Consider the following 24,248-nt stretch of genomic DNA (forward strand, 5'->3'; position numbering starts at 1 on the left):
AATCCAGATCACCATGGGGAATCTGTACCAGTACTGTGCTTCTTTTATTTCTAGTTCAAGCCTTTCTGGGAACTATAGTCAGGGCCGTTGCTAGCTTTTTTGCTGCCCTGTGCGAACAATTACTGTGCTGTTCCATCCCCCACCCTCACCCACCTCATTCAGTCTCTGTCCGGCACCCATCCAAAAAAGCCCAGCTCCCTCCAGCAATCTAGATTTTTAAAATCTGACACCCCCCCAAATGGAACCCATGGTCAAAGGAAGGGTATTAGGTACCCTAAGCAAACCTTACAGCCTTGCGCACACACACACACACTCTCCTTCTCTCTCTCTCTACAGACGCACACACACAAATCAATTTTGCATTTATAACAGATTTTACATGAAAAAAGAATATTCAAAAGTACAGTTTTCTGAAGCAAAATATCCCTTTCAACATGCATATTATATTTACATGCACTGCTGTGGTGCCAACCAGAAAATCCTGCAAAAAAAGGCACTTGGAACTCCTCTGGAATTACACTTTTTGTAATATGTGCTGGGTGTGGGCTTGGCCCTCAGAAAGCCATGAATACATGGAATTACCATTACAATATAGTAAACCTCCCATACCAAAACAACTCTAACTGCCAGCACTCAAACAGTATCAATCTTATCTATGAAAAGATAATACTGTACATATTATACCAGACCCTAGAATACCAATACACTTCCTATTAGGAAAACAACAAATCAGACTGCTATAGATCACTATAGATAAATTATATGGTAGCAGAATACCTCACCTCGATTACACATGGAGAACACAGACAGACCCTGACCAAATATAGAATAAAGAAACCAGAAAGTATAAATAGAAACATGCAGAAAACTGAACTGGAACCCACAAGCCAGCCTCTATATGCAGAGCAACAATGGAAAATCAGAAGCATTACCATTCTTCATAACACATTAAAAAATAAAATCAACAAATATAAAACATCACTCATAATAGTAAAATCATAGTCATAAAAAGAATAAATATTTCAAACCAGTTAACTAGAATATCCAAAACACCAATAAAATATTTCAATATATCTGATGAATAAAACAAATCCAATAATTAAAATATGTTCTAATATTTCCCCAAAAAAACATAAAATATTTCAAAACAGTAGAAACATCAAATAACACCCAATAATTAAAACTAATAAGGATTCAAAAAAAATCTCCTGTTCTCCATACCCTGGGATCTTTTGATTTCCAGTCACCTTGAGATTGTCATGGATTGGGGAGGTAAGGCCACACAAACTTTATCTTCACACACACATTCACTCTCTCACACACTCCATCTCTTATATACCTCGTACATGCCTATGCTCTCACATACACTTACTCTCTTTCCCTCACAGGCACATTATATGTGTGTGTGTATGTGTGTGTGTGTGTGTGTGTGTGTGTGAGCATGCCTGTGAGAACCTCTGTGATACATAGGCTCTCACAGGCACACACACACATACACTCACACAGGTACTTGCAGACGGACATACACACATACACTCAAGCTCTCACACAGAAGCAATGCATACATATGCACTCAAGCTCTCACATAGACACAAAAACATACACATGCACACAAGCTCTGACACACACAAAGCTCTCACATAGACACAGACAATACACATAAGCTCTGACACAAACACACACACATGCACACAAGTGCTGACAGACACACACACATGAACCCAGGTTCTGACACAGACACATGCACACAAGCTCTGACACAGACACACACTCACACACGGCTTCCTTTCTCCAGGCCAGAGTAGGATGGGCTCCACCGCCGCCCCCTCCGTCCTCTTCATTTTGGGCCATGGTAGGATGAGCTCCACCACAGCCCTGCCAGCCTCCTTCTCCCTTAACTTCAGGCTGTGGTGGGATTAGTTCCTCCATGGCCCCATAGGCCAGTGGCATAGCCAGAACTGAGTTTTTGGGTGGGTCCAAGGTAAACAAGGGTGGGCAGTAAGCATACAGGTCTGAACCCTACTAGCCGTACTCTTATTGATAAATAATGCCTTAACATGCGTCTTACAGTGGGTTCCTAAGTAGTCTATAACAGCCCTTATGCATCATGAGTGAGACTTTTTAGAATATTTTAACTCTATTATTTCAAGCACTTACCAACATTAAAAGTTCCTTATTACTCTGTATTAATTTATTTTATATTTATTGCAATTAAATAAACAAGAATATCAGGTAAAAAGCAAAGAACACAAACATCAGATCCAATCAATTATGTCATAAAATAAATATCAATGTATTATTTCTCAAATCCTCTTTCCAGAAAGGCAGACATCACCATAACTACAATAAAATAACAATAATCATGAGAATGAGTGCAGAGAAAAACTACAACAGTTCACATTACAACCCAACATGAAAAAAAAGTATATTCAAATTCTGGGATTACCTCTCAAAAAAGAGAAAGACCTCCCCCACTGCTAAATATTTTGTGAAGTAACACAAACCCCTTGCCATACCATGTAAAAGAACTGACTCTCAGGACTCAAATAACAGCAACCTTATGACAAAGAAGCAATTCAAATGCTACACCAGGCCCTAGAACATTAATACACCACCTACTGGGATAACAGAACAAACTAGACTGCTACACATCTCTACAGAGAAACTACATGCTTGCAGCAATACTGCACCTCAGTCACACACAGGCAGAACACAGACTGAACCTTACCTAATACAGAAATAAGGGACTCCAATTTAGAAATAGTAACATGCAAACAAAACCAAAATAGAAAGCCTTAGAAACCAGACTCTGAACAGCGGAAGGCTAAAGAGCAAAATACAAAACTATAAGTAATGCAAATACCCAAAGATAGCATATTCCAATTGCTAAAATCTCAAAATATTTTTTTTTTACCTTTGTTGTCTGTTCTTTTTATTTTTCTAATCAGTTGGTCCAGGTCTCTTTTTTCCACTTTCCCCTTGTCAGTCTTTTCCTAATTCTTTCTCCAGGGTCACTCTTCTCTTTCTGTTTCTTCTCTCTCCTATCTTCTTCCCTTCCTCTCTCTCACAAACTCAAAAAAGCTCATGCTTTCTCTCAAAGACTCCCTTATACACACAAGCTCTCACTCACACACCCAGGCTCCCATTCTCATACACTCATCCAGGCTCCCATCCTCATACAAACATCCAGTTTCCCATTCCTACAAACTCACACCCAAGTTTTGATTCCCACATATAAGCACCCAGATAATCCTAGTGCCCCAATTCTCTTTTCTCTGGGTCCTGGTGATTTGTACGCCAGACCTGAGAACAAGGTACATCAAAGAAAAGCACCACTCCACTGAAAATACTGAGGGGTCGATTCCCAGCACGAGCACATGGACGTATCTATATTACAACACGGGTGTGTCGGGTTCTGCGTGCACATGCACGCCGGATTTAAATGTTCATGCGCAGACGGGTGGCCTCCTCCACCCGCAGGGAAGTGGAATTTTAGAAAAAATATGCATGGCGACGTGATTATGCCTAAAAAAGTTCTCTAACCCTATTCTTTCTCCCTCTTCCCCTCTCCTCCATGACCCCTAAACCTATCCTAGCTTTCCCCAATTTTTTTTATTTCAATACTTACTACTCCTCTGGAGCAGAAGTAAACTCCGCACACTGGCCAGCTGCCAGCGCACGTTTTCCCAGGACAGCGTCTAATGGCGCTATCCCGGCCCGCCCTGCCCCACCTTTTCGCACCCAGACCCCGTCCCCTGGCCTGCCTCTTTCTCGAGGCCTGGCACTTCTGCACATATCGGGAGTTATGTGCGTGGCCGAGCCCATTCGAAAATGCTCGTGGCACACGCAGGGCCCAGCCACGCGCATGACCCCCCCGATTTTATGCACGCAGCCAATCAAAAATTCGGGCTTTAATGCTTTTTCTATCAACTTGGAACAACACAATAGAAACTGTACTGATAAGACAGGAATAGAGGAAAACATATTCTAATGAAGAAGCAAAAACAATAAAATGAAGTTAAGTATAATTTACCCAGTAATGGTGTAGTAATGGTGTAGTACCCAGTAATGGTGTAGTAATGGTGTAGTACATTACCCAGTAATGGTGTAGTAATGGTGTAGTACACACTCAAAAAATTCAAACCTTCCTCCCACCCATCTGACCCAATACCAACAAATCTCCTCATCGCCATACCAAACACCATCTCAAAACCAATTGCAGAAATTATCAACACATCCCTTTCTCAAGGTTTAGTTCCTAACCAGTTAAAATTGGCAATACTGAAACCATTACTAAAGAAACCAACGCTTGCCCATCAGACCCAGCTAATTTTAGACCCATCGCAAACTTACCACTTATCGCCAAACTGATGGAAAAAATTGTCAACAAGCAACTGTCAGATTATCTGGAAGATCATAACATTCTATCCCCAGCCCAATATGGATTCCGAAAACGCCTAAACACCGAAACGCTCTTACTATCTCTCACTGACACAATCCTCATTAATTTGGAGAATAAACAATCTTACCTGCTCATTCTTTTGGATCTTTCCGCTGCATTTGATACGGTAAAACACTCTACTCTAATAGACCAACTAGCCAACATAGGGATCAAAGGCACAGCCCTTAGATGGTTCCATTCCTTCTTAAGCAACAGATACTACAAAGTAAGGATAAACAACAAAGAATCGCACCCAATCCTGACAGAGCAAGGAGTCCCACAAGGATCATCACTTTCACCCACCCTCTTCAATATCTACCTCCTCCCTCTCTGCCATCTACTCTCAAACCTTAAGCTTACCCATTACCTCTATGCAGACGACATACAAATCCTCCTTCCGATCACAGAATCCCTTCAAAAAACCATCACGTACTGGAACGAATGCCTACAGCCCATCAAAAACCTACTCTCAAGCCTTAACTTAGTATTAAATGCTAATAAAACCGAAATGCTCATTGTCTCCCAGGATCCACGCACAATCTCTTCCAGCCTTTCTCTACCTAACACAAACAACTCGTTCTCATCTGACGTCCGAGACCTTGGAGCATGGCTAGATAATCATCTAAACCTAAAAAAGTTCGTAAACAATACTACAAAGGACTGCTTTTACAAACTGCAAGTCCTTAAAAAACTTAAACCCCTCCTTCACTTCTCCGACTTCAGGCTAGTACTGCAATCCATCATTCTTTCCAAGCTCGACTACTGCAACTCCCTGCTACTAGGTATTCCTGCCAACACTATCAAGCCATTACAGATGGTTCAGAATTCAGCGGCTAGAATTCTAACTAGCACTAACAAAAAAGACCATATCACCCCAATCCTTCGGAGCTTACATTGGCTCCCCATTAAACAAAGGATACTCTATAAGGTACTCACTATCATCCACAAAGCGACAAACAATCTAGCCCCCATCACATTAAGCTCTCAACTCCAACCGCACACTTCCTCCAGACCAATCAGAAGCGCATACAGAGGAACACTGCATGCTCCGCAAATAAAATCATCATTGAGCAAACGAGCGCTATCTTCAGCAGGCCCACACCAGTGGAACACGCTTCCCCCAGATCTTAGACTAGAACCCAGTTATCAAGAATTCAAAAAAAGACTGAAAACTTTTCTCTTCCAACAAGCTTTCCCAGACGCTTAATCTTACTATGACTGACAGACTTCCATCCCTTAACTATGGACAATGTATAAAGTACTACTTTTAAGAATCTGCAACTGGACAATTATTTTTGAGCACAAAAATTCACTTTATTTCTTATATATATTAGGCATTGCTTATATTTATATTTATTGCTACGTTAAATAGTTATACTTCTTATATAAAATATTATATTTCTTTATTTATTACCAGTTAAAATATTATCACTTTATTTAGCACTATGTTAAATTGTCAACCAGTTATACTGTTCCATATGTTATACGGTTCCATGTAAAGCTCCGCTATCTGTTGAGCAGTTCTTCGTTTTATGTAAACCAGAGTGATTTGTAGTCCCTACTAGAACTTCGGTATATAAAAATTAAAAATAAATAAATAAATAAAATAAATAAATACTTAAGAGATGCTAGGTTAGCAATGGCAATATACAAAACAGGTAATTAAGAACAATAAAGAAAAGACCCCAAAACCTTAGAATAACTTTATACCCTTGTCTACCACAATATTATACCCTTTCCAGGCACCGTTTCTAGACCAGTAAGGGTACACACCAAAAAAGAAAAAAAACCTAAAAAATGTGCATATAGATATGAAAGCTAGGGCCCATGTAGTTTGGTGCAAGATGTTGATAAACCACCACCTCAAGAATGCTGCTGTAATTTGGTATGGAATAAACTCCAGTTCCCTAAATATTCAACTTGCCCAGATAGGCTGGGACCCCACCAGCCCTGTACTGTGTCCTTGTCCACCTGAATTGGTTTATACTCAGTTTGGGACAACCAGCAGTGGAAACTTAGCTGATGAGCCAGGCTAACAGTTACTGTGGCTGTGTAGATGTTACAATGCAGGCTCACAGACAGAGAGACCCATTACGTGTATTGCTCCTGAGAAAGTTAATATTTGTTTTTATGGATATTTATCTCAGCTCTGTCCTTTGGAGGAGGGCTCAGACACCCAGCTCCTGCCTCCAGAGACCTTGGCAACCTTTTTCTGAACACCCAGGACTCCTGGGTCCTGTGAAAAGGAGGAGGAGGACAGGGGAGGAGGAATCCTCCCAGCAGCCTGAAACTGCTCTGTGACACTGCTGTTCCTTCTCTGATTCTTGCTCCGTGTTTGCCTTGTTTTCTCTTTTCCTTAGCTCTCCAGTTCTCTGTAAACCAGCAAGCTTCTCCTTCCTCAGACTGCACTCATTCTCTGGATTCTTTCCCTGGGACTCTGTCCTTCCTTGCTTCTCTCTGTGAAGATCCTGTCTCTGGCTAATGGCACACACAAAAACCATGGGGGAAAAAAACAAACACAACGCGCCTTTTTTCCTCATCTGGCTTTCCATTGGCTAGGCTCCCCCTTAATTTTGCTTTCTGGATCTCTGTTGAACTCCCATTGGCTGACTCAAAGCATGAGACCTCCTAGGTTAGATCGGTCTCAAGAAGGGAGGAGGGCTCTTTGCTCCTTAAGTCTTACCCTGAAGCATACGGTTCTGACAAAGCAGAACTGCTGCAGTGAAACAAGTCTGGTTGCACCCACAGGCAGTTTCTTCTGGTTTCTTTATTATTTTTCCTTTCTGGTAGCAGTGAACAGCTACAGATTGTGAGTGGCTCTCTTTTAATATACGACAGAGAGTCAGTGTAGCAATTCAATAGCACTCATTGTCCATGCCCAAGTCTCACACAAACACATGCTCATGGGGGCAGAGACCTACCACACAAAAAAACAAATTCATTCTCTTTTCACGGTCTCCATACTTCTTCCCCGCAGGTAACCTCCACCCTTGGCCCTCCCAGTACCTGGTGGGTAGATAACTTCTTTTCTGACAGACTCCTTCTCCCTTTCTTACTCTCTCCTTTGGAATCTTGGTCTGATTTTAGCTGACTCATTCTCTGACTCTGGTGAACTTTCTCAGGCAGACTGCCCTTCCACTGGCACCTCCCATAGTGCACTGGTCTATCAACTCTCAGGAAATCCTCTTCTCCTCAGAACTTGAACTTCAGTCTGGTAGATTTTCCCAGGCAGGCGGTCTCTCCTCTGACATCTCCCAGTACAATGCTTTTCAGGACCTTCTTCTGTTTTCCCATCTCTGAGTTTCTAGGAAGTCTTTCTGTCCTGGAATCCTTCTCCTCAACTTCTCAGAATATTATCTGTTGCGAGATAGGCCCTAGGGTGCCAGTCTGTGAAGGGATGGTGCCAAAAACCCAGGACAACTCCAGAACTTGGAATTCCTCTCTTCTCAAGCTTCCTGCTTATTCCTCCCCCACACCAATGGGTGCAATGGATTTTATACCCTCGTATCACTCCTCCCAGTGGGGAGTGGTGTTCCTCCTTAGTACACTGACATCACATATAGGCAAGGTCTAGTGAGACCTCTAACACACTGAAAGCACTCAGATCAGCTGCAGCCACATACTGCATATTTGTAAGAAAATGGGCTCCCTCCTACATATACATATCTGGAAATGCTCTGGATTTCCCCAGAGGCTCCTGGAATTTATATCAATTGTCAGGTCTCCATGGTGGGAATGGGGGAAAGTGCTAGAAAGCTCTGGCCCTCTCTGCTTGCTGCTCCAGACACTCCCTTTCAGGTCGGGGAACAGGAAACGAGGGATGAGCCTGGAGGACTCACTCCAGGCAGCAAGTTGGGAAAAACTGGAAGAGATGGGATGCAACAGACAAAGCTTAGTCTGCAGCTGTGATGCCAGGGCTTGGGACTCAGCTAAGGGTAAAGTGATGGTGATACTGACAAGGCCTCAAATTTTAAGAACTCCCCAAAAATATTAAGATTCCTCCTGTACCAAAATTACTTGCAGATAGCTGGCTTGATCAGAACAAATCCTCTCCTTTGCCCTCAAGGTTGGATTTTCTTGGGTTGACCCTTTGCCCTTAGAAGAGAGACCTCCTCTCCTGAAAATCAATTAGAATCCAAGGCAGAGTGCAGTTCCTTTGCTGCCTCGCCTCGGACTCCCTCCAAGATGCACTTTTCTAACTCCCAGAATTCCAGAACTCCTTAGACTCAAATACTTCCTTGCGACTCATGGAATCACTCTTTATAGCGCTCTTATTGCTAACTCACCTTTTGGGAAATGGACGCCCTTGTAATTCTTGAGAGACACTGCTACCCAGGAACCTTCCAATACTGGAACATTTCCAATTCTGATGTTTAGTGAAGCCAGAAGGGTAAATAGGGAACCAGATGGGTAAATAGGGAACAGTTATTTTATCTTTTCAAATAGCACTAAAACAAGGGAACGGTTCATGAAACCATCAACCAGCAGATTTAAAACAAATCAGAAAAAGTATTTTTACACTCAGCAAAAAATCAAGTTGTAGAATCTGTTACCAGAGGATGTGGTCAAGGTGACTAGCATAGCGGGTTTAAAAGAAGTTTGGACAAGTTCCTGGAGAAAAAGTTAATAAAACATTAGCCAGGTAGACTAGAGAAAACTATTACTTATACTGGGAATAACAAAAAATGGATGTACTTTTTGGGATCTGATGGATACTTGTAACCGACTGGCTACTGCTAGGCTCGATGGACCTTGGTCTGACCCAGCATAGCATTTCTTTATGTTCTTATGTTAAAATTCCACGCATCCAAAATGTTTTGGAAATCAGACATTTTTGGATGTAAAAATTAATTCAAGGTGATGTTACAGAGGTACTCGGTCTACTACTACTATTCTATATTGCAGCTTGACATACAGTGCAGTACTACAGATACATAAGAACATAAGAAAATGCCATACTGGGTCAGACCAAGGGTCCATCAAGCCCAGCATCCTGTTTCCAACAGTGGCCAATCCAGGCCATAAGAACCTGGCAAGTACCCAAAAACTAAGTCTATTCCATGTAACCATTGCTAATGGCAGTGGCTATTCTCTAAGTGAACTTAATAGCAGGTAATGGACTTCTCCTCCAAGAACTTATCCAATCCTTTTTTAAACACAGCTATACTAACTACACGAACCACATTCTCTGGCAACAAATTCCAGAGTTTAATTGTGCGTTGAGTAAAAAAGAACTTTCTCCGATTAGTTTTAAATGTGCCCCATGCTAACTTCATGGAGTGCCCCCTAGTCTTTCTACTATCTGAAAGAGTAAATAACCGATTCACATCTACCCGTCCTAGACCTCTCATGATTTTAAACACCTCTATCATATCCCCCCTCAGTCGTCTCTTCTCCAAGCTGAAAAGTCCTAACCTCTTTAGTCTTTCCTCATAGGGGAGTTGTTCCATTCCCCTTATCATTTTGGTAGCCCTTCTCTGTACCTTCTCCATCGCAATTATATCTTTTTTGAGATGCGGCGACCAGAATTGTACACAGTATTCAAGGTGCGGTCTCACCATGGAGTGATACAGAGGCATTATGACATTTTCCGTTTTATTCATCATTCCTTTTCTAATAATTCCCAGCATTCTGTTTGCTTTTTTGACTGCCGCAGCACACTGCACCAACGATTTCAATGTGTTATCCACTATGACACCTAGATCTCTTTCTTGGGTTGTAGCACCTAATATGGAACCCAACATTGTGTAATTATAGCATGGGTTATTTTTCCCTATATGCATCACCTTGCACTTATCCACATTAAATTTCATCTGCCATTTGGATGCCCAATTTTCCAGTCTCACAAGGTCTTCCTGCAATTTATCACAATCTGCTTGTGATTTAACTACTCTGAACAATTTTGTGTCATCTGCAAATTTGATTATCTCACTCGTCGTATTTCTTTCCAGATCATTTATAAATATATTGAACAGTAAGGGTCCCAATACAGATCCCTGAGGCACTCCACTGTCCACTCCCTTCCACTGAGAAAATTGCCCATTCAATCCTACTCTCTGTTTCCTGTCTTTTAGCCAGTTTGCAATCCACGAAAGGACATCGCCACCTATCCCATGACTTTTTACTTTTCCTAGAAGCCTCTCATGAGGAACTTTGTCAAACGCCTTCTGAAAATCCAAGTATACTATATCTACCGGTTCACCTTTATCCACATGTTTATTAACTCCTTCAAAAAAGTGAAGCAGATTTGTGAGGCAAGACTTGCCCTGGGTAAAGCCATGCTGACTTTGTTCCATTAAACCATGTCTTTTTATATGTTCTGTGATTTTGATGTTTAGAACACTTTCCACTATTTTTCCTGGCACTGAAGTCAGGCTAACCGGTCTGTAGTTTCCCGGATCGCCCCTTTTCCATAGAGCTTACAGCCTATTCCAGACAAACATAACAAATAAGAGAATTAAGTGGTTTCATTTATTATGGAAATGGTTGCAGGTTGCAGTCTAGTTGATTCCTGTGTCCTCAGTGGCTTATGGAAAAGCCAAGAGCTTAGTACGCAGCACTCAGAAGAAAACCCTAAGAATCAAAGCAAAAGTTACTGCATGAAAATTGTTTTCTCTTTCTGAGGAAGTGTAGTGCTTATACCCTAGCACTATACACAGTCTTATAGCATTTCTTCCTAGCTGGCATCCTCAGTTTGCTAAGTTGAAATAGCTCTTTAAGTCTTCGGTGCAGCCAACCAGTGAGCATGAAATAGTCTGAATCTGATACGCTCTTTCTATCATCTCTGGTTCCTACCTCACCTGCTACATAGTGGGAGTATGCATAGAAAAAAATATTTGTTTCATGTCGTTATGTCATTTTGCTTGGGAATTATGATATTTCAATTGTTTTGTTTTCTTGCATATATTATTTTGTTTGTTTAATTTTAGCATGCTGTATATTTTTACATTGTTTGTACCTTTTTACAATCTTCTAAAGCATTTTAATGCACACTAAAGTCGCATAACAACACAAAACAAAATTTCAGAGCGGAAAGACAAAGAACAATATAACATCAATGATGTTACTGTGTTGTTTTAAAACAACAGCTTGTGGGTTTGGATTTTAATCCCTAACATAGTGATGGCTATAGGAAAGCAAGAAGAAAGGGTGAGTGCAGGAGGAGAGTGAGTGTAGAGGAAAGCAGGACTGTAGCATATACAAAGCTGTTAAGAAAGGACCTGCCAAGAGCCCTGTAAAGAAGTGGGAATCAGAGAGACAAAAATTACTTTTACTGTTTTACTGAGAGCTATCGACTGCTGATACAGCAGTGGGTAGTCAACCAAAGCAATAAGGCTGGCAGGCAATACCCAGAACTCGTCACAATAGGACCATTCTCAAAGTGCAAGAGGAGAGGATCAGGTAGCTACTCCATATTCCAGTCAATAGTGGGAGTCCTGAGGAGATAGTAAAATAATACTCAGCTGGCTTGCCTGGGAACAGGGATAAAAGAAGGAGACCTCAGAGACTGTTGGCACTGCACAACAGGCTTCAGTCTCTCCTGGAGCACTGTGAGAGAGAAGGTGGTGAGTAAGAAAGTAATAAAATAACTGTGAAACGGGTGGGGGTTCATTATAAATAACAGAGAAAAGATTTTCAAACAGTAAACAAATCCCAAAGCCCTTAATTGTAGGGATAGGAGCCAGGAGCCAGGAAGCAGCATAAGTAAGGATGTGACATGCTTTCCCGTGCAGGCACTGAGCCCCCTGCCGTCTCAGTCCTGATATTATACCCTGCACATAGTGCATGAGTGCCTGGGCTCTGACTTGGCTGGGAACAGGGATTTGTCATGACAGGTTTCCCTTAGTAAAAATTGAAGATGTTTCTTGTCAGGAAAAACAAATCTAAATCTCTCTTTAGAAACTCACAGTGGCGTGAAGAAGAGAGCTTCGAATATAAAGCCAGCCTCTGCCTTTGATAAAGAGCGCAACGTGCCTGTAGGTGCCTCATCACTTATCGTCTCTGTGGACTGCATAAACCTGGCTTCTCCCTGCAGTAAATAGTGAAATCTATTCAGGAAAGTTTAGCACTGTTTTGTTTCAGTGCAACAACTCTCCAGTTCTGCGATAGTGATTTTTTTTTCTATTTAAAATACTAGTATATTTTCTTCATTAAATCTGGAGCCAGTTGTACTACTGGAGGAGCAGATTTTTTTTTTCCTCTACACTCACTTTCCTCTACACTCACTCTCCTCCTACATTCCCCCTCCCCCCTACAGAATTTTCTGGCCAGGAGGTTAAACTATTTAGACAGACGCAAAATATTTTTATAAATGACATTCAGCACAGCTAGCCAAAGAATACACATGTCTATTCACAGGTACATGACAGCTTCAAAACACTGTGGGGTAGATTTTAAAAAGCATTTACTCGAGCAAAACTGGTTTTTGCTCGAGTAAATACACTTTACTCAAGTAAGTGGGCTTTTCAAAATTGCTACAATATATGCCATTGAATTGTCCATAGGATTTACTCAAGTAAGTGCACTTTACTCGAGTAAATAGCTTTTGAAAATTGCTACGATAGTATGTCAAATTTACATGCGTAACTCCTTTGAAAATGACCCCCTGTTTGCTTTTCAGAAGCACAAATTATGTTTTTCTAATTTAAGTCCCTTCCCATGTTCTCCAGGGCACTTAAGAAACAGGACTCACTCTTAACAAAAGAGCTGCTATTCCAACAAATATAAATTTTCTGAAGCAAAATTTGTTGAATAGTAATGACTTGACAAAGTTCATATTTTCTAGAAGATTTATTTATGTATTTATACATTCATTCATTCATTCAGTTATTTATTTCTATACCGTCATTCCAGATTCAAATCATGGCGGTTTACATAATAAAACATTCCTCTTATTAAAGTTACAAGTCTCCAAAATACTGTTGTAGATTTTCTGCTCCTAAAAAACAGGATCTCCTTTTTGGGATATATGTAGGTGTAGTAGATTCCCCCGTTTCTGCTGTGAACATCATCCAGGGGTGCTATGATGCCGGGGTTCAAGTCTAACAGGAGGAAAGTTATCTTCCTAGGCCCCTGGCATGGCCAATATTTCTTAAGCCTAATGGGTCACACTCCAGCTGGATAATGCTCACCAAGTGCAGGAGAACCCAGAATAAGAGTAAAGTAGAGAATATTAACAAAACTGTCCAGTAGCAGTCAGCCCACTCACCATCCACTCAAGAAGGGCAAAGAAGAAAAAATAAATCAGGAGTCCAATTTATTTTATTTATTTATTTATTCACTTTAATATACCGATATTCGTGTTGGCTTCATATCGGTTTACAAGGCAAATCAAAGAAAATACAGCAAAATCCATTGGTAAGAACAATTTGCAACAATTCAAAACTTTAGCTAAAAGAAAGGCAAGATTATTAACTGAAATTAAAACCTAACTTCAATTACTCCAAAAAGAAAAAAAAACTCTAAACTCTAAAACTGCCCTTAAAATTATAAATAATGAGTAAAGTAAATAAAATACAGTAAATATAATTCTGAATAAAACCAAAGTAAAATAAAATGAGAATAAAATAATTAAAACAATATCTAGGGAATCAGCCCGACTGTGTGAATGTTTGTTCAAATAACCATGTCTTCAGGTTTTTTTTTAATGAATGTGGGTTTGACTCGAGCCTTAGGTCTAACAGTAATGTATTCCATACTTTAGGACCTGCCAGTGATAGGGCCCTGTCTCGAACAGTGTTTAAATAAGCTGATTTTGGAGATGGAATGGATAATAGAGCTTTACCTGAGGACCGTAAATTTCGCTGTGGAGTGTGAATATGCAGGGCCGTATTCAGCCATTTGATTTTTTTTCACCAATTATGGTTTTGTGTATTAATGTCAGACATGTTAACTGAATTCTATGATAAATGGGAAGCCAGTGGAGGTCTTTCAAAACGGGGGTAATGTGGTCGTATTTTTTGCAGCTGGTCAAAAGCCGAGCAGCAGCATTTTGCAGAAGTTGTACAGGGCGAATTGATGATGCAGGGAGGCCTAGTAGCAGAGCATTACAATAATCTAGTTTGGAAAGTAGTAGTGCCTGCAGGACTGTTCTCTTGTATTTTAAGATCCTCTCTGCTTAATCTATGCTTTCTTGAATTCTGTTACTGTTTTGCCTCAACCATCTCCCCTAGGCGGCAGTTCCATGTATACACCACCCTTACGGTAAAGAAATATTTCTCCCTGCTGCTACTGAATCATTTGAACATTGTTCAGCATCCCTGCAATGGAATCTTAACATTTCCTGCAAGGATAAAATCCCAAATTCTAAAGTCCTGGAGTAGGCTCAAATTTCCACTATCTTCACCCTGCTCAAACAGAGCTGCTTCTGAAGGCTTAGGAATATCCGTCGTATGGATGATGCAGAATTTCCAAAGATATCCTATAAGGAGAGCTAACTTCTGGCAAAAAGGCCAGTCAGCTGTCCACACCTGCTGTTCAAGGTTATCTACAAGCATCACCTTAACATTCTTAACCTAGACATTAACATCTAGGAAACATCTGCTGAAGAGCCCAATCACTGGAAATACAATTTCTACAGAGGCTTTCAAAAAATATGAGAAAAGAGTGATATAGATCCAGGAAAACGTGATAGCTTGCAGAAAGAAAAGTCAAAATATGGACATAGTTATTCTGTTTTCTGTTGCAATCACTACAGTGGAGACTGCCATGTGTGTATGGGTGTTTACAATCACACTAAAAACTAAAAAAAAAAAACCCCTAACGGACACGTATCCATGCTCTCTTGAGATCAAAGGAACCCAAGAAGACTCGCTTTGAGCCTCATGTCATGACCTCTTGCTCTAGAACTTCCTTTCCACTAGAAAATATACAGAGCACAACAGAGGCACCCGACATGATCTAGCAGGAAAGGAAAAGCAGCCACTTGAAAGAAGGTCATTAAGGACCCATGGGATAATTACCAAAATATACTCTCTTGCCAGGAGATACATCTCTTCAGATCCAAAGGTCTGAAGAGTTTCCCTTAGAAAAACTGAGGCAGGCAAATTCTGGTGGAGAGCCTTTACTCTGCATAGCTTGCAGGTGCACAGTATGTGGGGATGCCCCTCCCCCAACTCCCCAGAAAGAACACCCGGTGGGGGGGGGGGGGGGCCCTCTATGAAGGTTTTGCTTGGGGGCCTGGAATCTGAACTTTCACTGAAGTGAGGACTATAGTATTGCAAAAGGAAGGAAATTGGACAGGCTGGATAGATCTTAGAATGCTTATATACTGTTATACTCTGTGATGGGATTAAAGCATACACCGCACAGAGGGGCTTCAACTGAAATATCTCCTTCTCCTTTTGGCTCTGCACTTCTCTGCATCCCAAGGATTTAAAATGATAAATATTCATTAGATATTTCAGCAGGTTTGGAGAGCATTGCAGTTTCCATTTCCACCAGGTACAAAGTCCTTTCATGATGCTTGCTGCAGTGAGAGGGTATAAATAACTAATATAAAACACTTTTTTTTTTGTCATGCATTAATGCTGCAACATTACCTGCTACTATTCATATCATTGCACAAGCACCATAGTGGGGCGATAGGAATGACATTACAATGGGGAAAGAAAGCTGGTAGTATGCATGTTCTGAAACACGCAGTCTTGTATATTGTGTTCAAGAAGGCATGGAGACCAGAAATACCTACAGTACCTGAATGTAATCTGCTTTGAAGAGCCGAAAAGTGGAATATAAATCAAATAAATAACTGCTTGCTTTTCTGGAGTTCTCATTGCTTCACAACAGGAACCAGGAGCTAACATTCAACACCACAAGTACAAGGTCAAAGGATAAGGAACTATGCATTGCAATGCAGTTAAATAAAAATCCTGCTGGGTGTCATTCTTCCTTAACTCCATCAGTATGTACAATATACTGTATGCAGGGGGAATAGAGGACCATTTTTTTTAGTTTGAATCAATCTAACCAAGAAATTAAAGATTTCTGGATAGAATTCAGTTTAATTGTAGTATTGCAGGGTTCCATGCAAAACAAACTCTGACCCTTAAGCTTCCTTTTTTGGAGGAGCAATAAATTCATGTACACTTACATACACAGAGACCAATATTCAAAAACCCCTAAAATGACCAACTTACCCACTATCTAATGTTAGCCAGATAAGTTATCCAGGCTATTCAGCAAGATAAACATCCTGTTGGATATCCCTAAATAAACTTATCCGGCTAAAGGTCTCTGAGTAACTGTAAGCCTATAGATAGATAGATATAGATATAGATATAGATATACTGAAAGAATACAGCTGCATAAATCAAGTGCTGACATACTAAAAAAAACAAACAACATTCCGGGCCAGCAACCAGGGCCCCCTCCCTTACCAGAGGTATTCAATATCAGGTTGGTGGGCCCATGCACCCCACCCCCTTAAGCTCCCTGAAATTAATTTAAAAAGTGTCGCCCTCTCTCAGCGATGCAAATTTTTTAAGTTAGAAGTGGGTGCCACTCACCTCTAAGCCAATCCATCCCTACCTCTTTCTCAACAACCCAAATATCAAAGTCCACTGAGGCCATGGTATATTCATACTGCCGCTCGCGGTAGCATCAGTCATTGCCTTGACAATAATGCTTCTACAGTGCATAAAAGGCTTCCAAATTACCCCCTACACTGATATCACTGAGGACCCTGACTTACAGGCCGATATAGTACAGTGTGCACTGTTAGCCGGCATTTGGACGCGCATTTTGGACCCACTAGCTTTACCCCTTATTCAGTAAGGGGTAAGAGCATGTCCAAAACGCGCGTTCAATCCCCCCAAACCTAATAGCGCCCGCAACATGCAAATGCATGTTGATGGCCCTATTAGGTATTCCCGAGCGATTCAGAAAGCAAAATGTGCAGCCAAGCCGCACATTTTGCTTTCAGAAATTAGCGCCTTCCCAAAAGTAGGCGCTAATTTCTCCGGGCACCAGGAAAGTGCACAGAAAAGCAGTAAAAACTGCTTTTCTGTGCACCCTCCGACTTAATATCATGGCGATATTAAGTCGGAGGTCCCGAAAGTTTAAAAAAGTAAAAAGTTTAAAAAAAAAATTTAAATGGGCCCGTGGCTGTCGGGTTGAAAACCGGACATTCAATTTTGCCCACGTCCGGTTTCTGAGCCCGTGGCTGTCAAACCCGCTGACAGCCGCCGCTTCCATCAAAAAAGAGGCACTGGGGACACGCTAGTGCCCCTAGTGCATCTTTTTACCGCTGGGCCTAATTTAAATAAATTAAGATACTGTATCGCGCGCACAGGAGAGTGGTCTGTGCGCGCGCCAGGAGAGCAGGCATTCGCCTGCCTGCTCTCCCGAGTTTTTACTGTATCGACCCGTTAGTGTTGGTTTATTATTTCAGTCACCCTGGAACACTGTAGTAAGAAGCAGGTGTTTCTTAAGAAATTATAAAATCATAGGAAATAGGACTGGAAGGGACCTTTAGTTCATTTCCATGCCTTTCTGTAAGTTCTACTGTGTCTATGTTATCGCAGGCAGATGTTTTGTACCCAGTTCTTAAAATTTTCCAGTGATGATTGGAGAGTTAGTCTACTAGCTCCCTGACTAACTCATTCAAGCACTTCACTATGCTTATACTAAATACAGACTAAGGAAATGTTTGTTCATATTAAGGAGCCTGTAATTTCAAAAAGACATCATATCTGCATCAAAACATGCTTCTGAGGGATCAAGAGTGATGTAAATGTTTGTTGAATATATAATTTCCAGTCCAAGTAATGATTAGTAACATTGTACATGATATTTTTGGTTCTTTAAACAGCTCCGGCTCCGGCTCCTGCTCCAGCTCCTACATATGCACCAGTCCAGCAAGAGCCCTCCAGCCGCCCTCCTTGGGTGACTGATGATGCCTTCTCCCAGAAGTTCTCACCCACCAAAACCACGACTACTGTAACAAAGCACGTTCTCCCAAAGGCTGCTCCAGTGCCACATCCCGTATCAACAGCTGCTCCCCCCTCCCATGGTGTGCCACTACCTTCCACACCTCGTGGCCTCATTCAAAGAGCTGAACGCTTCCCAGCTAGCAGCAGGACTCCCCTGTGTGGCCACTGTAACAGCATCATTCGGTAAGATCACCATCCTCCATATACTACCCAGTTTTCTACCTCTTGCTGCCAGCTTAATGCTACATCATAATAAAACTTTGGTCTAAGTCATGTTCATAAGCCAGTTATTCCCAACCTTATCCCATGGTCAGGGATTTCCCTGCAGGATGAGTCAACTCATTTCAAAGTATATGTAGGGGTTTATTCAAAGGTATTTAAGCAGAAACAAAATATCAATTTAACTTGCATTTCTGCAGGTAAAACTATACAGCATAGGAATAATACAAACACAGTCTAAGATCCAGTCTCAGTCAGTTAATTCAATCATATCAGTCTTCTACATATGTGACACAGTTAGATGAATGATTGGAAAAAGTAAAATAGATGCCAGATGTACAAGTATGTTGTAGCCCGGAGTTGGGCTACTTTTATCATTTTTTATCAATAAATTTGTAAACATACTTGGACATCTGGCATTTATTTTACTTTTTCCAACCTGACAGCTTTTCTAGATCATCTTCCATCTTGTTTTTTGGGTCCCTCACAGTTAGATGAATGTCATAATAACAAGATTTCCACAATACTGAGCTACATATTAGGGGTGTACATTCGTTTTGAACTTAAATGGAAAATGCAACTTTTTTTTTTTTAACTTAAAAAAATGATGAGGCGTAAACGATCGGATTTCCAACTTATTCAACATAGCTATGTTGAATACGTTGGAAATCGCGATTGTTGATCTAAATAAAAATTTAAATCCCTCACCCTCCTTAATCCCCCCCCCCCCCAAGACTTACCAAAACTCCCCAAGCTGGCCAAAAGTTCCGTGAGGGTCCGGGAGCAGACGCGTGGGGAATCACGTGACGTCCGCGTCACTCCGACGTGACGCCGATGTCACGTGGTCCATCGCGGTTCCGCTCCCGGACCCCTCGTTGGGCCCAAACGGCACTTTTGGCCAGCTTGGGGGGGCCTCCTGACCCCCCCAAGCTGACCAAAAGTGCCTTTTGGGCCCAACGAGGGTTCTGGGAGCGGACCCGCGGGGAATCACGTGACGCCGCACCCCCCCAAGCTGGCCAAAAGTGCCGTTTGGGTCCAACGAGGGGTCCCGGAGCGAACCCGAGGGGAATCACGTGACGCCGCGTCACTCCGACGTGACGCCGACGTCACGTGCTCCTTGCAAAGGAGTTCAGGAATGGCGTCCTGACCCCGCTGGACCACCAGGGAGTTTTGGTAAGTCTTGGGGGGGGGGGGATTAAGGCGGGTGAGGGGTTTAAATTTTTATTTGCACATATGGACATAGACTCAACTTATGGAATTCTCCATATGTCCATATTGACCGCAAATGGGACCCCCTTTCGACTTATGGACTTATGAACTTAAACATTTGGTCTGCACATCCCTACTACATATAGGAACAGATACATAGGTATGAGCACACATGGGGATTTCTGTGCTCAGCTCATCTCAGACCTCTAGCCCTCAAATTATCAGAACACTGTGGTGTTCCCAGCAATCACATTTGAACCAGAAGACCAATCCGGATCCTTCACAGGTGGGACCAAATACCAGGCTAATGGCTATCTGAGCCTACATCTTCTTAAGCCACTCTTTGGTTCTACAAACAAGGTGCTAGCCTCTGAGCGACAGACTCTGGTTCAAGGCCTGTCAGAGCAACTTTTTTCACTGAACTCAAAACCGGTTGATGTGCTCATGTACTGCCAATTTTATTACATATGGCATATACACACAAATGGTATAAAGTGCATACATGTGCGTCCGTGCGGCTGTTTAAAAGTTACCAGCCCTGTGCCTAACATGGTCCATGTTTGGCAGTTATCCCATCTTTCTCAGGAGTCAAAACTAAAACATTCTACAAGAAATAAAGAAAAAAATAATTTAGAAAGTGTGCTTATTACAAGTGTCCACATTAATTCTACAGTCAAACACACAAAACACCTCTGGTCTTACTTTACTGTCTTCAAAAAATGGCGGCACATGCCAAAACACTGACAGAAACTCCATACCATTTAAAAGTCTAACAACCAATCAATAGGGAGAACTTTCCACCTATCAGAACTTGCAATCTTGACCACCACTGTGGAATGCCAGAACCTCATATTATATGCCAAAAATCTAGAACTTGACAAATAAATGCTAGAGTATAAACTCAAACACATACTCCTAAATTAAAACAAATCCATACCACATTGGCTATAGGTAATCTCTGAAATGACTAGCTGAACTAGAATGTTTTCCCATACTGTTCACCATACAAAATATGCCAAACTTTAGTGTCACCTCTGTAACAATAACACAAACTCCCTCCATTACCACATACTTTTTCAAATAACATAAAACCATGGCAAATATACACTCAGAACCTATACAGCAAACCTTGCACACCAAAACAGCACTATTCTTTTCCTGTGATTGCTGCTGCTTTTTTGGCATCCCCCCAAAAGCTGCTGCCCTGGGTGACTGCCTAGTTTGCCTAATGGTTAAACCAGCCCTGCTAAAATCCTTAATTTATTTATTTATAAACATTGAGGGGTAGATTTTTAAAAAATGCGCGTTCGCGTACTTTTGTTGGCACACCAGTCGCAAACAAAAGTACGCTGGATTTTAGTAGATACCCGCGTAGCCGCGCGTATCTTCTAAAATCCAGGATTGGCGCGCGCAAGGCTGCCGATTTTGGGCAGCCGGCGCGCGCCGAGCCGCACAGCCTGCTTCCGTTCCCTCCGAGGCCGCTCCGAAATCGGAGCGGCCTCGGAGAGAACTCTCTTTCGCCCTCCTCTCACCTTCCCCTCCCTTCCTCTACCTAACCCACCCCCCTGGCCCTATCTAAACCCCCCCCCTACCTTTGTCCACGGATTTACGCCTCCCGGAGGAAGAAGTAAATCCACGCGCGCCAGCGGGCCGCTGGCGCGCCGAGACGCAACCCGGGGGCGGTTCCGGAGGGCGACGCCACGCCCCCGGACCGCCCCGGGCCGAAACCACGCCCCCGGGCCCGCCCCCGAAACGCCACGTCCCGCCCCCAAAACGCCGCGTCAATCGGCCCCGCCCCCCGACACGCCCCCGACAAAAAACCCCGGGACTTACGCGAGTCCCGGGGCTCTGCACGCGCTGGCAGGCCTATGGAAAATAGGCGCGCCGGCGCGCAAGGCCCTGCTCGCATAAATCCGGGCGGATTTACGCGAGCAGGGCTTTTAAAATCCGCCCGTTAATACTGCACCTTAATCAAGCTGGTCTCAAGGCAGATCGCAATCAATTTATAGAAAAATTCTTACGCATTAGTGCTTATGTTTATAGCAAGCATAAGGAAATTCCAGGAAGGATGTAAGGGATATAGAGGTTTCATGAGGTATGGAGTGGTTAAAGGAAGAATACACAAGGCAAAGTAGTGATCGGGACTGCTAGATGCTATGGGCTCACGGAGATGAAAGATGTACTGAAAAGGGTGCAAGGGAAGGAAGCAAGCACCTGCTGCAGGGGAAGGAGAGTTAAAGGAAGGGGTGCAGTTAAGAGGACAAGTTCAGTAGTCGCGTCACAAAAGGAGTCTTTTTTGCTGCCTGGACGCATTAGTCATAGTCATTGCAGTGAGTTTAGGAAAGGTTAAGGAAATGCTAAATAGCAAATCGGGGGGGGGGGGGGGGGGGTTCTGAAGCTAAAGTAGGAAGTCTCAAGACAGAGAGATATTGGTATCTTATTCCAGCATTTTTGGGGAAAAAAGCATCAAAACATAGATCACTTTAGCATAAATAAAGCACTAATCTGGAGGGTTCTTTAATGGACTGGAAAATGTGCTTTTAAATTTTAATGTGAGTTCTTAGCATAATGAGTTGAAAAAAATTCAATTTGAAGGTTATTTCTATTTCTTTATTTTGAAAACTACTAAATAGTATTTCCTGGTATTTGACACACCCACAAGGCTTGGGATGAACAACGCGGCTGCCGATTTTCAGAAACTTTTAGCTACAAATGTTAAAGCGAGTGAAAATTGCCATTTAACCCAGTAGTGTCACTGGACCCGCCACAACAAGAGAGCAAAAAGAAAGAAACAGAGAAATGTTTCTCACTGAGATATGAAAACTGTTTCTGGACAAAAATTAAGCCAGGAGGTAGTGGGAGAAAAAACAGTACTGGAATTCAAGAAAACAGGCGATTAAAAGGATCCTTTTGTTGCAGGGAAGTGAAGATAAACCTGGAGGTCAGATGGGCTTTGCACTGCAGTATTGCAGCAGGAAGGGGAAATGGACAGATCAGATTGAGCTACTCTCATTCTGTGTTTGCATGCAAACTTCAAGGATGTGTCAGGAACTGCCTTTTACAAAGAGGCATTGTACAGGGTCAGTTTCAGTCTCAGGATCACATGTCATCGTGATCATGTCATTGCAGGTTCACAAAGGAAAGTTATCGATTACAGTAGTTTTTTCATAGGCTGGAGAACTTGATTAAGAAATACAAATTACTATAGAGTTATATTGCCACTCTTTTGATTTTTGTATATTTCTTTTCTTAATTTCCTATTGTGAGATGCTGCAGACCTACAGATCTCTTGTAATCTGACTTCAAGCAATGGTTGCATTTTGGTTTTGATTTCTGTTGTTGCTTCTTTTAATTTACAAACTCTGATAAAAATTAGTTGGTCTCTTTGGAAGCAATTTTCAAACAGGCCACATGTGTACACTGGCCTCCCACACTTTTCACACGCGAGGTTTTTCACCATATGAATGCACAATAAAAAAAAGTGCACCTGGACTTTTGCTTTGAACCTTACCACAGGTACTAAGCACACACAGTCACTTGCACTTGCTTTTTTTCTGCGGCATATTTTTGCCGGAAAAGTACGCGTGAAGATTTGAAAGCGCAGCCCACATCCCCCACCCTAAACCCAGCTGGGAGTGTCTCCTCTCGATACAGCTAAACTTGCACACATTGTGAAATGGCCTGCAAGCACTTAGCTGCATCGAGGGAGAGGAATTTTCAGACAGCCGATCAAGGCAGGTGACACGCTTTCTACTCACGTAAATTGCTTTGAAAGTGTATCCTCATTAAGACTGGTCCATTTCTTGATCTTGATATAGCATTGAATGTGATGTTATATCAGATGGCATGTAAGGTAGCAAGAATGGACTCCCTTCCTTCTCACACATTCTCTAAAGAGCACAAAAACATCGGCACACATCTCGCTGTCAACAGATTTCCTATACTCCCGCGAGAGAGCCATCAAAATTGAATAAATGTATTGCAGTCCCACGACCACTGTCAATAAATTCATTCTTAATGCCAAGCTGAAGTGCCTGCTGATTTTTGTGATTTTTTTTAATGATTTCTAATGTGGCCACTAATGGAGCATTTCCAAATTGTATACCATTATAACTAATACAGATGACATGGCCAACACTGAGCATCACCAATTTTAAGAGAAAAGAGATGATAAAAAGATATATTTGTAAATACCTCAGTTATCCTGTGATAAGGAATGTAAAGAGAGAAAAAGATCGGAGATCTGCCAGAACATTTTTTGTCCCTTTCACTTAGCTTATACAGCATGTGGAAGAATGCTCTCTTTTTCCCTGGCATGTCCCCCCATTTTGCTGCTCTGTTTTAATTTATGATTATCCAAAATCCTGCTTGATTACATTTCAGGTACAACTCTTGTTCCCTGGATCAGTGTTTCTCAACCCTGTCATCCAAGGCCACCCAGCCAGTCT

The 24,248-nt window shown here is 42.0% G+C and overlaps 1 protein-coding gene across 18 annotated transcripts in view; it reads left to right on the forward strand.

Annotated features, from left to right (window-relative positions):
- The window catches only part of LDB3 (LIM domain binding 3), a 452,171-nt gene that overhangs the window by 387,061 nt on the left and 40,862 nt on the right, over positions 1-24,248 (forward strand). For all 18 annotated transcript variants that reach the window (XM_029609315.1, XM_029609318.1, XM_029609322.1 and 15 more), the window contains one exon: positions 18,252-18,555. In XM_029609315.1, coding sequence (XP_029465175.1) covers positions 18,252-18,555 — 304 coding nt within the window. The remainder of the gene's footprint in view (positions 1-18,251; positions 18,556-24,248) is intronic.

The sequence above is a fragment of the Rhinatrema bivittatum genome, chromosome 7 (genome assembly GCF_901001135.1).
Source record: "Rhinatrema bivittatum chromosome 7, aRhiBiv1.1, whole genome shotgun sequence".
NCBI classification, from domain to species: Eukaryota; Metazoa; Chordata; class Amphibia; order Gymnophiona; family Rhinatrematidae; genus Rhinatrema; species Rhinatrema bivittatum.